Source organism: Prinia subflava, chromosome 2 (assembly GCF_021018805.1).
Source record: "Prinia subflava isolate CZ2003 ecotype Zambia chromosome 2, Cam_Psub_1.2, whole genome shotgun sequence".
NCBI classification, from domain to species: Eukaryota; Metazoa; Chordata; class Aves; order Passeriformes; family Cisticolidae; genus Prinia; species Prinia subflava.
The window spans coordinates 34,184,409-34,198,122 of record NC_086248.1 but is presented as its reverse complement, the minus strand read 5'-3'; the positions used below and the strand labels follow the sequence as shown (position 1 = coordinate 34,198,122).

The window sequence follows — 13,714 nt, the reverse complement described above, 5'->3', positions numbered from 1 at the left end:
AAAGACTATACCTCTACATACACATACCTATTATCAGATAATCCTGTTTCATATTTATACTGCTGAATTAAATTATCCAAGTTCCTGCAGAGCTGAAGAGTCACTGAAACAACCACCCTTTGAAGAACTTTTCCCATGTAAGGCAACGTAGAAGTGATAAGGCCAATCCACTGGGGATGCATTTTACAGGCACAGTGCTGGTGCAAAGCTCGTATCACTGCGCACAGAAACATGCCTTGGCAGGTTATTGGCTGGGAATGTAAATACTGCAGAGAGGTCATTGGCTGCTGGGGACCAATGTGCTCCAGGTCTGTTATGACAAAGTCAAACACTGTTTCATTTTCCTCAGGCACAGTCATTACTCTGTGTTCCAGCACAATCAGCCGCTGAAGTACTTTCAGAAGTTGTGACTGCAGAGTACTACCATTGTCAAATTCATCCTCAGAAAAATTTATAAGGCTGTCTTCAGAGAAGCCTTCTTCTACAGCCACTATGTTTTTTCCAGCTATCTTTTCACTGTGCCATTTCTGGGCACTGAAGATAGAAGACAGCAGACAATGCAGGATCACTTTCTGAACCTTGCACTTGGACAACATGTCTGAAATGAAACTAGGAAAGCCCTTGGCAGAGCTTTCTATCACTTTTGCCAACTCAGCAAAGAGAAGCGTCAGAATTTCTATACTCATCATTTGCATGTTGCGGTTTCCTATGAGGTCTTGTGAGGTTACTTTAACGTGAGTTGGATAATGGCTCCGCATGTAGTATAGACACAAGGAGATGAGAATTTCTATGTACATGGAGCTCCGAAAGTTATGGTTAGAATCAACTGGGATGTGACTATAGAAATCCTTGCCCATAACAGATATTCGATGCCTGGCTAGAAGATTTTGGAGCAATGAAAGCTGAGGAGTGTATGCATTATTGACACTGGTAGTGGAGATGGCACTTACAAAAGCTGAAGGATTTGTTTTCAGAATTGCCTTAATTGCAGAAAAAGCATACAATGTCCTTGAAGAGTCATACAACTGGAGATAAAGCAGCACATGTTGATAGAGTGGATGGATGTTGAAGTTTGGAGATTTTCGCATTCCTGGGGAACCGACATCACTTTCTATTTCTGAAATTTCTCCTTCTCCACAACTGTACCAATTTTCTAAATCAAGACCATCACTAAAGAAGACATTTGTTTGTTTAAGCTTTTCTGTTTGTGCCTTCTTCTTCTCTTCATCTTTCTTTTTGGCTATTTTTACCTTAGGTTTTGCACCTGGTTGCTTACCAGCCTCTTTAACAATTGTTTCTTTTTCTGATATTTTTTCTGGTTGCTTTCCTTTAAAGCTAAACTGAATACTACTGTGGCTATGTTTTCTAGACTTTGATTCAGTGGAAGAAAGAGTAAGATCAGAGAAAGATTGCTGGCTTTCTGCAATACAAGGTGAAGAGTTATTTCTGGACATTTCATCTCCTAAGCTCTCAAGTCCAGTCTCAGTAGAGGCTGATAGTAACTGTGAGCTGTCATTACTAAGTAAACTACTCTGGCTACTTTGAATATTTTGATCCTCACTTTTTGTAACCTCTACAGAGTTATCCAAAGAGCTGAAGTTACATAAAGCATCCTCAGAGTGCAGACTGTCTTTAACTGGTTCAAAGTCTTCTCCAAGACCACTTACAACTTTGCATATAAGATCTGTAACCACTTGCTGCACAATTTCATCGGGTGAATCTTCTTTCAGAGTCTGAGAACTATCTTGAGCACTCAGGCTTTCTGTTTCCACTTCATAACTGATGTTGTCTCCTGTAGATGACTGAGAACAGCCAGAGTCAGAACTCTGCAGTATTTCAGCTTGATGATCAGGAAGGTCAAAATCAGACACAACCATTGGTATGGTCTCACTGCTAGTACTTAACAAGGAAAGCCTGTCACTCAGAGGGTTGACAGTCAGGCTGAAGTTCTCCATTTCATCCACACCAAGTTGTTTCTCATTGCTTTCTTTAGGTATAATAAGTTGTCCTTGGCTTACAGGCATGTGGGAGAATGCTTGAAGAAGAACACAAAAAAAATGAATACTTGTAAGATTTTGCTCTTCAGACTAAGAATTTAGAATGAAAATTTAGGACTTAAACTATTATTGAGACTTCAAATTATGAAGGCATGGTAAATACTGTCTTTCCATTTCACAGAAGAAAAAATATGTTAATAAGCAATTGACACATTCACAAAAACAAAGCAAAATTATTTTAGCAGTACACCTTAGCAAAACAACATAATTATCAGTGAAACATCATGCAGTCTTATCTACTTCTGTTTTCACAAAAAACAGAATTAGTAAATTCTAAACTAAAATTGCACAATACATGCAAACCACTTCAAAACTTATTGGTATATTTTCAGCCAGCCCCACATCATTCATAAAAATGTTTAATTACTTTGTTAAGCTTCAAGCCATATTTTTATGTTCTACTAAGATTCTGTAAGATGTAACAAAATGCCCTGCATTAAAATACTTGCATATCATTTTAATGTAAAAACAATAAAACTTTAAACAGAACTTGGGACACACAAACTTGAACTAGGAAAAAACCACACAAATGCAAATAAAAGTCATAGCTATTCCAACACCTTTTTCAGTTGCCCTCAAAAATTTCTACTATGTTTTTAACATTGCATGTAAACAGTAAGCAAAGAAGTTCAGGAACTTCCTGCAGTCTTCTTGTGTACATACCATCAGCACAGCTGAACTTCTGCATGAACTGCTTTTCATTTTCTTCTTCAGGGTGATTGGGAGATTTAGTCCAATAACATTCAGCCTGTACTCGCTGAACAGAAACTCGCTGAGTTTTTGGATGGAGAAGTAGTAGGAGTAAAGGTTCAAGAACCCTTGCAATATCATGTCTTTGAAGCACTTGATTTAACCAGGCTTGTCCCACTGACCAAGTAGAACCATCCAAGCTATTGAGGCTGTCCAGCATGATAAACAAAGATCTAGAATCGAAAGAAGAAACAATCTAGTGGATATTGTACACTACTCACAGAGTAACACCATTTTAATCTGATATATGATGAATTTAATGTTAGTACATATTCCAGTGTCTTCTCCATACAAAGCAATATTTTCTTTGGTATCAAAACTTTGAACCCGATCTTTATATTTTAGTCTAGTCTAATGAAGGAGTGTTGGATTATACCCTTTTTTTTGAGAATTTTCTACAAATCCATTTGCCTCAAAGGAATGGGCAGGAAGAGCTAGTAACAAAGTCAGTTATAACATTTGCTCTATTAGTAGCAAGATCAAGTATTTGTATGGCTCTTAGCATAACAAGCCTTTGTTGGCTTTTCAGTGGTATGTCATTAAAAAATATACAACTTTAAAAGCCAATTCACAAGGATATATGGAAAAGAAAACATTCAAAGATCCTGTCTTCAAGAAAAGAGAGGAGAAATATACTTGACAATTCAGCAGTTCCTACCACTGTTATCTTCTTCTTTTAACAGTTTTAGCCTTTTCAGACTTATGGAAAAACAATATACATATTGGACTCTGAATTTTACCTACTGTTTTACATTCTCCAGTAGTAGATGTTCATAAGCTTTTAGCTGTACACACAGAATTTATCAGCATTTATGCAATGAATGACAGCATAAGACAAAGAAATAACCTTTTTACTCTACTTCTTACAGCTAAGTATGCAATACAAAACCTAAATAAACACTTTTCCACAATATTTGTGCTAACTGAGGAAGACAAAAGTAGTTCAGAGTCCAGATCTTCAGCCTTTTCTAAGAAGACAGTTCAATACTAGAACACAAAACAGAAATCCTCTGCTGCTTGCCATAAATGACCTCTTGCACAAAACACAGATTAAACAAAAGAACTCATTTCTTAGCACTTGCTGGCAATTTGGTTTTTAAGTTTTTTTGTTTTACTGTAACATTCTACTTCATATAATTAAGTTCTGGGTTGATTTCTCTCTCCTGCTTCTGTTTTTATCAAAACACAGAACGAACTCAGATATTAAGCTCAATACACCACAGTGATTTTATGAGTACTGCAACCATTCCTTCTCCACTCTTAGGGCTTCCAGGAAAAATTTACTGCTTACATAATCATCACTATGAAACCAATTTTGTCTAACAAAAATTCTTGTCCACAAATTCATTTCTTTTTCTTCTTCCTTCCTCTCACAGCTACACTGTAGTTCTTCAATTTTTCAACTCCCTATGTTCTCAGAATAATACAATCAAAGATCCTGATGTAAAATTATTTCAGCTGAATCAGACATGCAATCACCAACCTGTCAAAGGTGCGGCCAAAGGAGGAAGATTTGTTAATATGAAGATCTCGTGTGAGATGCCATAGCACTGCAAACTTGGCATGAGCTTCCATTCTTACTTTCTGTGGACCAAATCATAAGTTAGATTTGTCAGAATGTAAAAACTTCTGATAAGATCTGGAAAAAGAAAGTCATACAGCATACTAAACGATATAAGATACAATGAAATTAACTTCCTTGATTATGTGTTTAAGTACTATTTTTTATCTTAAAAGCATTATTAGCCAACAATAGGTGTCTGTGAACAATTTAGTACCATGAAAGAATTCCCTCCTATCTTGATCTTGCCTTAAAGTTTAGCCTGTCTCTTTATAGTCAATTTATTTTCATTCCATTATTGCCATACTAGAAAGAAACAGAAGGATTTTCTAGCTAGACATGTGTTGTTGTTTAAATTTATGGGGGGGTCCCCGGGGAGTGCCCCCCGGAGACCCCCGGGGTCTTATGGGTTCGTGGTGTTCCCGTGCTGGCAGGCAAGGAGACTTCAGATGCCGGTGGGGTGCTGATGAGGTGAGGGTTTATTCACTGAGGGAGAGGGGAAGGGGAGGGGGGAAGGGAAAGGGGGGGGGGAGGAGAGAGGAGCGTCCGGACGCCTCCAGGGGTAGAGGGGCAAGAGGGGCAGAGCCTTCTGCCTTAGCATTCTTATCACAGAGGTTCAAAGGGGCGCGGTAACATTCTCCAGCCAATGAGGTTACAGATACAGGATACTGCAGGGAGGGTACAGACTTGGGATAAACCATACATTTTCCAAGGGTGAGCCAGAGCAAACCATTTCCATAAAATGCAATCCCACAAGTCACCCTTTTTTTCTTTAAAATGTGAGAAGAGAAATATGACATATGACCATTAACAATTTAAAAAATGAAACAGTAATTACAGTTTTGCAGCATGAAACCAAATACAATTGCAGTAAGGATTATGTTATAAGGTGAACAGTTGATCTGACCTTGTAATTGCAGTAGACGGGTTATGTGAGTTTATATTGCAAGATTTGAAACAAGTTAACAAATTTGTTTGAGCCTTTCCAGCGTGACTGGCCTAATAGTGTCTAGTCTTTTCCAACTGGCTTTTCAGACCACCACAGCCCCCAGCTTAGGCTGAGGCGCTGACCTCTGCTCCCACTCTAGGGACAGGAAAACACGTGGAGTTCCACGGGCTCCACACACGGCCTCAGATTCTCACCCACGGATCTGAACCAAATCACTCCTTTCACTTTCCAACTGGTTCAACTGCCTAATAAAAGACCCCCAGTTTTAGGTCATCAAAAGAAAAACAAAAGAAAAAAACCTACAAAAACCGTCAAATACTTTCTCAGACACTCTATCAGGTTATCAATCACCCTCAGAACTAACTGAGGACAGTATAAACCCAAAAAGCGTTATCGATTCAGTAGTCTACTACTGATTCGCGCTTTACAAGAAGACAATCTAAAAACTGCTTCCCTTGGATCCACACTTGTGACCTGAAAAGGCCTCTGCTTTCTAAATTAGAAAACAGGGGAATCTGCAATATGAACACACACAAAACTAGAATGGCATAATTGTAAAAACTACTTCATGGGGATGGGAAGGAAATGGAGGGGTTTGGGACACCCTGCTGTTTGGCCAGAACAGCAAGGGACAGGGGCAGAAAAACAGGGAAAGGGAATCGAAGTAGCATTAACAATTATACAAGGCTGTAAAACTGGTATTACAAATTCACTTTAGCTTTGGGGTTTGGTTTCTTAGCGTTTACCTTGTGGGACTTGAAAAGCGGAAGATGGGACTGAGAGCACGTGGCCATGGTGGCCATGCGGTCACAGCGCAGCACGTGGTGTTAGCTGTGCCGTGCCGGGTTTAGCAGGAAAGGGTTAACTCTCGGGGGTTTGTTAAGGGAAAGGGGGTTAGGGAGAAGGAGCAGCGAGGGGAGGAGGGGGTAAGGGTAAGGAAGGAGGTTACACAATTTACAAAACCGAGTTTTGGAAGGTGCGGGGCTTGGGCACAACTGAAGACTGCTTTTTCCTTCTCTGATGGCCGTCTGGCTGAGTTCCTTTCGCTGCTGTCCAGGGCTGCTTCGCCGCTGTTGCTGGGTGGGGGGAGGGGCACCTGTTCTCCGCTCGGCTTCTCCCGGTGCTGGGGCCCGCGCGCGCTGCGGCGGGGCTGGGGCCACGTGTTGGCTCCGCCGGGACTGCCCCGCGCCGCGGCCGCTGGGCTGGGGCCGCTTCTCTGCCGGGGCCGTGCCGGGCCGGGGCCGCTCCGCCGCCGGTTCGCCGCCCGCGCCGCGGCTGCCGCGGGCCAGAGGGTGCCGCGCAGCTGCCGCGCAGCCCGCGCCGCCGAGCCGAGGCGGGCCGGGGCCGCGCCGCAGCCACGCGCCGGAGCAGCGGTCCCGCCGCGCCGGGGCTCACGCCGGAGCCTCGCCGTGGCGGAGCCGCGCCGCCCGGCCGCGCCGCCCGGCGGGGCTGCACAGCCCACGCAGCGCCGAGGCGGGCCGGGGCCCCAAGGGGCCGGGACCCGGGCCCGCGCCGGGCTGGTCGGCGGTGGTGGGACGGCCGCGTGGTGGCTCACGAGGTCTCTGCGCGGTGGGGGAGGGGCCTCCCCGGGCCGCGATGGCCCAGAACGGCCGCTCCACCGGAGACGGCACCGAAACGGAGTTACCATGGTCCATCTTATCTCAGGGTCGCTGATGCTGTTGCCCCATGTTGGTGCGTCATCTGTTGTTGTTTAAATTTATGGGGGGGTCCCCGGGGAGTGCCCCCCGGAGACCCCCAGGGTCTTATGGGTTCGTGGTGTTCCCGGGCTTGCAGGCAAGGAGACTCAGATGCCGGTGGGGTGCTGATGAGGTGAGGGTTTATTCACTGAGGGAGAGGGGAAGGGGAGGGGGGAGGGGAAAGGGGGGGGGGAGGAGAGAGGAGCGTCCGGACGCCTCCAGGGGTAGAGGGGCAAGAGGGGCAGAGCCTTCTGCCTTAGCATTCTTATCACAGAGGTTCAAAGGGGCGCGGTAACATTCTCCAGCCAATGAGGTTACAGATACAGGATACTGCAGGGAGGGTACAGACTTGGGATAAACCATACATTTTCCAAGGGTGAGCCAGAGCAAACCATTTCCATAAAATGCAATCCCACAGACATGGAGATGGAGTTCTTCACTAACATGTAAAATTTAGCTCTGGAACAAACAGGACACGCTTACTGCCCAAAGAGTTCATAATAACTGGTAATAATATGTAGAATATCATAGAATCATAGAATTTCCTGAGTTGGGAGGGACCCATAAGGATCACTGAAGTCCAGCTCAGGATATTTAATGGTAAAAATGGTGTGAAGTAGCAATTGTTCTGTTTCTCTCTTTACTGAGGCTGATCCAGGCAAAGAGATACTCCAGCAAGGCTGCAAACAACAGTAAATGTCATTATGTGATTTGAACACATGTATAAAAACAGCTTCACCCAAAAGACAAGGAAGCTAAGTAAGCATTTGTAGGAGTGAACAAAGCACAGCAATCAGGACAATTCCATCAAATAAATCATCAAAATTACTTCAAGTACTATAAGGCCTTAAACTAAACCACTAGATGATAAGGAAAGACAAGAGTACAAAGATTTTCATTGTTTGCTCTTAGAATATATGGCTATAGGAAATGAACAGTAGGTATATAACCAAAGAGAGACAAAGTTAAAGAACTGTTAAAACCACTGACAATCTGGCATACTTCCAGACTTAGTTTACATCATACAACTTAAGCTTTACAACAGCTTATCTATCCAATATCTAACACAATCATGAAAATTTTAAGTAAAAGCTTTACTTTTACTTAAAAACTTTAAGTAAAAGAAAATTTTGAAAACCACAAAAAGACAAAGAGCTCATGTTAAACAAACTAAAAACAAAACAGAACAACCTCTCCACAACAAAAACAAAAACCAAAACAGACAGCAGCAAAGTAAAGCAGCCATCACTTGTATTTAGAAAAAAAATGCTTCTCACAGGAAAATAATCCACAACACTGCTGCAAAACATGTAGTTACACAAAATAATTCACTGAGAATTATTGAATGGAGTGAAAATACCAATTTCCAAACACATTAATATGACTCCATGTAAGTCCTTGCAATCCATGCTGTGAAGATATAAGAAATTACTGTTTTCTCAGGAAGGTAGGCAGAAATGGGCAAGTTCTACATCCACAGTCACAGCAGTTTACAGACCAGCCTAAGTGAAACTAAATATCATCACCAATTTTAACAATATGGCAAACTGTGAACTGCACTGATTGACAGACTGGCTCACATTCACTCTTGTTCACCTGGTAACTCTGGTAGAATGGCAAAAAGCACTCCTGAAGTCACACAATCATGAGTTGCTAGCATTTGTAGGCAAGTAATTCCCTACCATTCACTGTTGAATGAAAATAGCTCATATACCTAAAATTTAAAGCACTACAAAGGCCTCAACTCGAATGTCAAATTGACAGCCTCTATGTGAAACAAATTTCTAGGTGAGGAGAAAGAATAAGTCAAGTACCTGTCAAGAAGTCCTACCAACAGCAAAAACTAAGCACATGCTTAAAGTATTGAGAAGCATCACATGACTTTGATAAGAGATAGTCTCCTGCATAAGTCTGTTGCTGAACGGTGAAAAACTTCCTTTGTCTAGCATGAAACTAGAGGCTCATCACAGACCTAAAATAACATTTGAAACAATGTGAGGCAATGTTTTTTTCAATATTGAAATTATTCATACCCTCCTCTGAGAGACCAAGTCCTTTTTCTAAATATATTTCTATATATTTTTTACTAATCTTTCAGTAAATACATGAGCAACTTGCCTTGTCTCTGTGAGTCAGCTGCTGACTAATAACATCTTCACAGATGCTGGAAGATGGGACGAGGTTGTGCAGCTGGTAGAAGAGCTCCACACTCTTCTGATGATGCTGAGGAGTTCCATCACCCAGCTGGTCCCAAAGAGTTAAAGCTATATGCTTTGTACATGGAAAGAAAAGTTGCAAGAGACAAGTGAATGACTATCATGCCTTGTTTTGCTCTATGCAGCAATGGGAGACATCACATCTGATGACACCATATGACCAAGAGGCAATCTTGGCCTCTTGGTTCCTTTCGTAAGAACAGAAGGAACTGTCTGAAACACTGCGATAACTTAGTACATTAAAAATTCCTGTTGAGGAGTCAGAACAGGTATAAATTCTCATTGAAACAGAATAACTACATAATATACCCTGCTGCTGATTATCTTTTGCAAAAGATTTCTTACACAAACTACACAAATGCAAAGATTGTATACCAGAGTCCAACATTATGCACATCTCAGTTTCATAGCTTTGCCTATTAATTGTGCTATTCAAACAAGTTTTGTTTATATCTTTAAAATATTCATTTAAACAAGGATTTCCACACAAGTGCTTTGTAAGAGAATTGCAGCAGGAAAACTTACTGTGTATTTCACTTAGATTCTAACACAGGTTACAACTGTTATCAAAATATTCAGCAAGAAAATTTAGTTTACCATATCAAGCATGGTAAAGGGGCCAAGACCCATTCTCCATCAGACAGAAAAAGTCTAAATAGAACAGCAATGAGATACTGAAGCTAACCTTGAAGAAATCTGTCTTTTCAGCCATATATCTCAGATTGCCTTGAGTAAGGGGAGGTCTGATGACGACAGCCACTCTTCCCTGGTTCGGACTAAGGGGCTGAGCAGTTTCCACACTGTTCAGATTCTCTCCAGTGACAACAGCAACAGATTGAGTCAGCCCAACCAAGTCCATCACAAGGGAAATAGTGACACCCTGAACGCTGAAATCGCTTGCCTGCTTGCATGCATTCATTAAAGTCTGTAGCCACAGTGGAGGTTGTACTTGTTCACAGTCTGAAATACAAATCACAGATTACACATTTATTTAACAAAAATCCAAATATTATGGAATTTTTCTCTTGTATTCCATAATTATATGTGCAATTGTCGCTTCATATTTCAATCTGCCCATTGTATGGGTTTAGAAAAATGTATGCAAGAGGAACATGCTTCCTGATTTATCTTTAAAATAATCCAATTAGGAATGCAACACTGTATCACTTCAAATATTTAGTAATCAAAAATGAAGAGAAAAAATTTAAAAAGGAAGAGAAAATTTAATGGAAATTTTTATGGAAATATCTTATGGAAATGCATTCAGATGATTTCCTGCTTTAGACAAAACGGAACTTCTAGTAGTTAGCACATCCTTGCATACACTTGTCTTCTTCACAAAATTCCTCACCAGCAATCAAATCTTAACACCTAGATAGTAGTCTGGAATAATTATGTGATATATTTTATAGAGCCTAGGATAATATAATATATAATATACATGCAAACTAATTTTAAATTAACAAAAAATAATTTGCCTGGCAGCACTTTAAAAATAGAAGTCTCTGTGAAAGTTGATGGTTTGGGTGCAGAACTGTGATCCATTAGACCATACTCTGTGTGGGAAATATGGTTATTTAATTCATGTTCTATAAATAATTATAGATTGGGAACTGTAATATATATTGTATAAAGGTATGTGTGTCTGCTCAACCCGCACGTTTCACGAACTTCTGTAAAGCACCTCTCCTGATCTTCCGGGTCCTAAAAATAGAAGGTGAGAACACGAGGCACTGATGACTTACCCCTGCCTACGTGCAGCTAAACTCATCGGGACTTTCATCGATCAAATGCTACGTGCCAACAAGGACTTTCATCGATCAAATGCTACGTGCCAACAAGGACTTTCATCGATCAAATGCTACGTGCCAACAAGGACTTGCAACGATCAAATGCTACGTGCCAACAGGATCATCACACACTTCTACGACAGTTACTCAAAGCAAGGACTAACTCTGGACATTAGCATTTGAATGTGCCCGGGGACCCTTTCGGGATTTAGTGTAAACAAAGTTAATGGCCGATGATTAAAGAAACAATGGGAGGAGGGTTGCCGAGGGGGAAGTTAAGGGTATTTAAGTTAGGCCTTTAGGTGGGCAAAGGCGTGAACCCGGTTAGATACACCGACTGCCAGGTCCTGTGTCTCTGGGGTCACCCTTGGCTCAACTTTTCCCGGGAGAACTTCTGTCAAGTTAATTTCGCTGTTCGTGGGGTTCGTATTGTTTTGTTTTTATTGTTTAAAATTGTTATAATTTGATTCTAAATTTTGTGATTTGGATGTTAATAAACCAAATTATTGAATTTGGCAATAAATTTGTCCTGGCATTTATAACACTCTGTTTTCACTGTAGGTGGTTGCTTCCTCCTTTTCATTCTCCTCTCACTTTATCAAGCCATACTCTGAGTTGATCATGAAAGTGTCTTTCTCCAAAGTTCAGAGTCGACTCTTCAAGTGAATACTGCACCCTTTTATTTTAGAGATACCGAAGTAACTTCTCTTAAAACTTCAAAAGGACTCTACTGATTACATTCCTAGAAAGGTAAATGCATCTAGAATTAGACACAAGTGAAGAAGTGTTATTTAATAGGCACCCTTTTAGAATCAAGAGAAGAATGATGCAATTTCCAATTTATATCCACAGGTCCACTGGAGTCTAAATAAATCTAACAATTCCATATTGTGTTCTAGAGTTTACAGATATAAGCATTGTTTTCAGTTTCACTCAGTTCTCCTTTTAATTTCTTCAATTAAAGACAGCTGAGAAATCAGGCATACAGCAGAATTAAAGCACAATTATGTTCTATAAATATCAGATTAATTTGTCTCCTTCAAATAAACAGATTGACCAGTGATTAAGAGCTATTGGGTCATATCATTAATGCAACCCTTCAAAAACACGTTCCAAATTTAGGAACCCTTCAGCAAACAGCCTCTTCTGAGATACAAAAACCTCCTATGAATGGATAGGGTAGTGTGAGAATTATGGTAACTACCTTCTTTCACCCTCTGTTCCCGTGCAATTCTCTGTTATGGGAAGTAGGCCCAGCACTACTCCCATCTGCCCTGCCATTCTATACAACAGATGTTTACATTTGGAACAAAACCCTTCCTGTTGGTTTTACCCACCTACAATTCATGCTTATTTCTCAAAGTCACACTGTTTAATAGACTGCAAGTGATATCTCACAAATAGGAACATTCAGATGATGAACAAGAAACACAAATCCAAGACATTTAAAGAAAGTGAAAAGGATTCGTAGAAGCACTGCCTTCATATGAGGCACATACTACTCAAGCTCTACAGTACACAAGGCAGGGATAATCAAGTGCCATGTGCACCAAAAAGTAATATACAAACAAGTGACATTTTAGCCTTTGGACACAACACTCATTTGTAGGCTGTTTGGGAGACATAAACAAATAAACAAACGTCTAGCATTTTCAGGGTCATGCTATAAAAGCACAAATACTCTGAGATATATCTTTTACAAAAGCTAGTAGATCTTTAGTTTTGTCATACTCATAACTAATAAACAGCTATAACCAAATTGCCTTCAACTGACAAATATTTTGTATGTCTGCATGTTGCAAAGTCAAATATGCTCTGCTCCAGGCTATAATGAAGACATAAATAACACATCTTAAAGACCACAGAAACAGAAGCAGTCATGTTAAATTAGCATGCATGCTTCCAAAACCAAAAAAACTACTCATCTCCAAGCACTGCCCACCACCCAGCCTTGATTTGCAAATTGTAAATAAGAACAAAATGCTACAACTAGGAAATTTCCTATAAAAAAATAAAACCAGAGATGATTGTGACAGTAGCTAAAATTAGTGTTACTATTTCTTGCATGCTCCAAGCATATCCACCATGGAAAACATTTTAAGGAGCATCTCTCAGACTACAGATCAGAAGATCCAAAATTGGAACTGTAAATTGAAGACTTTACAAACTGTGAAAAGGATTGTTCATCCTAAAATGTCACAATTTACAGTAACCATAACTGTTAATGTTTAAATCATGTCTGTATCTGAATAGTTTCACTTATCTGTGAACATATCCATATCTCACCAAACCTCACAATTTTTATTTTGTTTCTTAATGCAATCATAGCTAGAAGAATTTTTTGCAAGAACTGTCCCTTTAAATAGGAGCAAAGTTGAATTCATTAAATTTCTTAGCTGGTATGATTTTTATTGGACAGTAGCTTACAGTTTCCATGTATTGAGAAAGTGAGCAATGTGGACATCAACCCAAAACTGATAAAAGGAAGCTAGAAACATATCTGATGTGAGCTGTGGATATTGCAAAATATGACAAAAAACCCATTGTGGATATAATAAAGAGGAAGATTCAACAATCTAGATTCTACTCTCAGGCTTCAGTTTGCATAATTTATATTTTTTATCCCAATATTAATTACTGTCAAATTCCATGCCAGCAATATTCTTAAAAATTTATGAGAAAATAATTTCATTT

General features: G+C 40.3%; 1 protein-coding gene across 1 annotated transcript in view; it reads right to left on the bottom strand.

Moving 5' to 3' along the window:
* The window catches only part of DOP1A (DOP1 leucine zipper like protein A), a 68,129-nt gene that overhangs the window by 22,218 nt on the left and 32,197 nt on the right, over positions 1 to 13,714 (bottom strand). The window contains exons 15-19 of the mRNA XM_063389551.1: positions 9,916 to 10,190; positions 9,133 to 9,285; positions 4,291 to 4,391; positions 2,721 to 2,980; positions 28 to 2,035 (exon numbers count right to left, since the gene is read on the bottom strand). Of these exons, the coding sequence (XP_063245621.1) occupies positions 28 to 2,035; positions 2,721 to 2,980; positions 4,291 to 4,391; positions 9,133 to 9,285; positions 9,916 to 10,190 (2,797 nt within the window). The remainder of the gene's footprint in view (positions 1 to 27; positions 2,036 to 2,720; positions 2,981 to 4,290; positions 4,392 to 9,132; positions 9,286 to 9,915; positions 10,191 to 13,714) is intronic.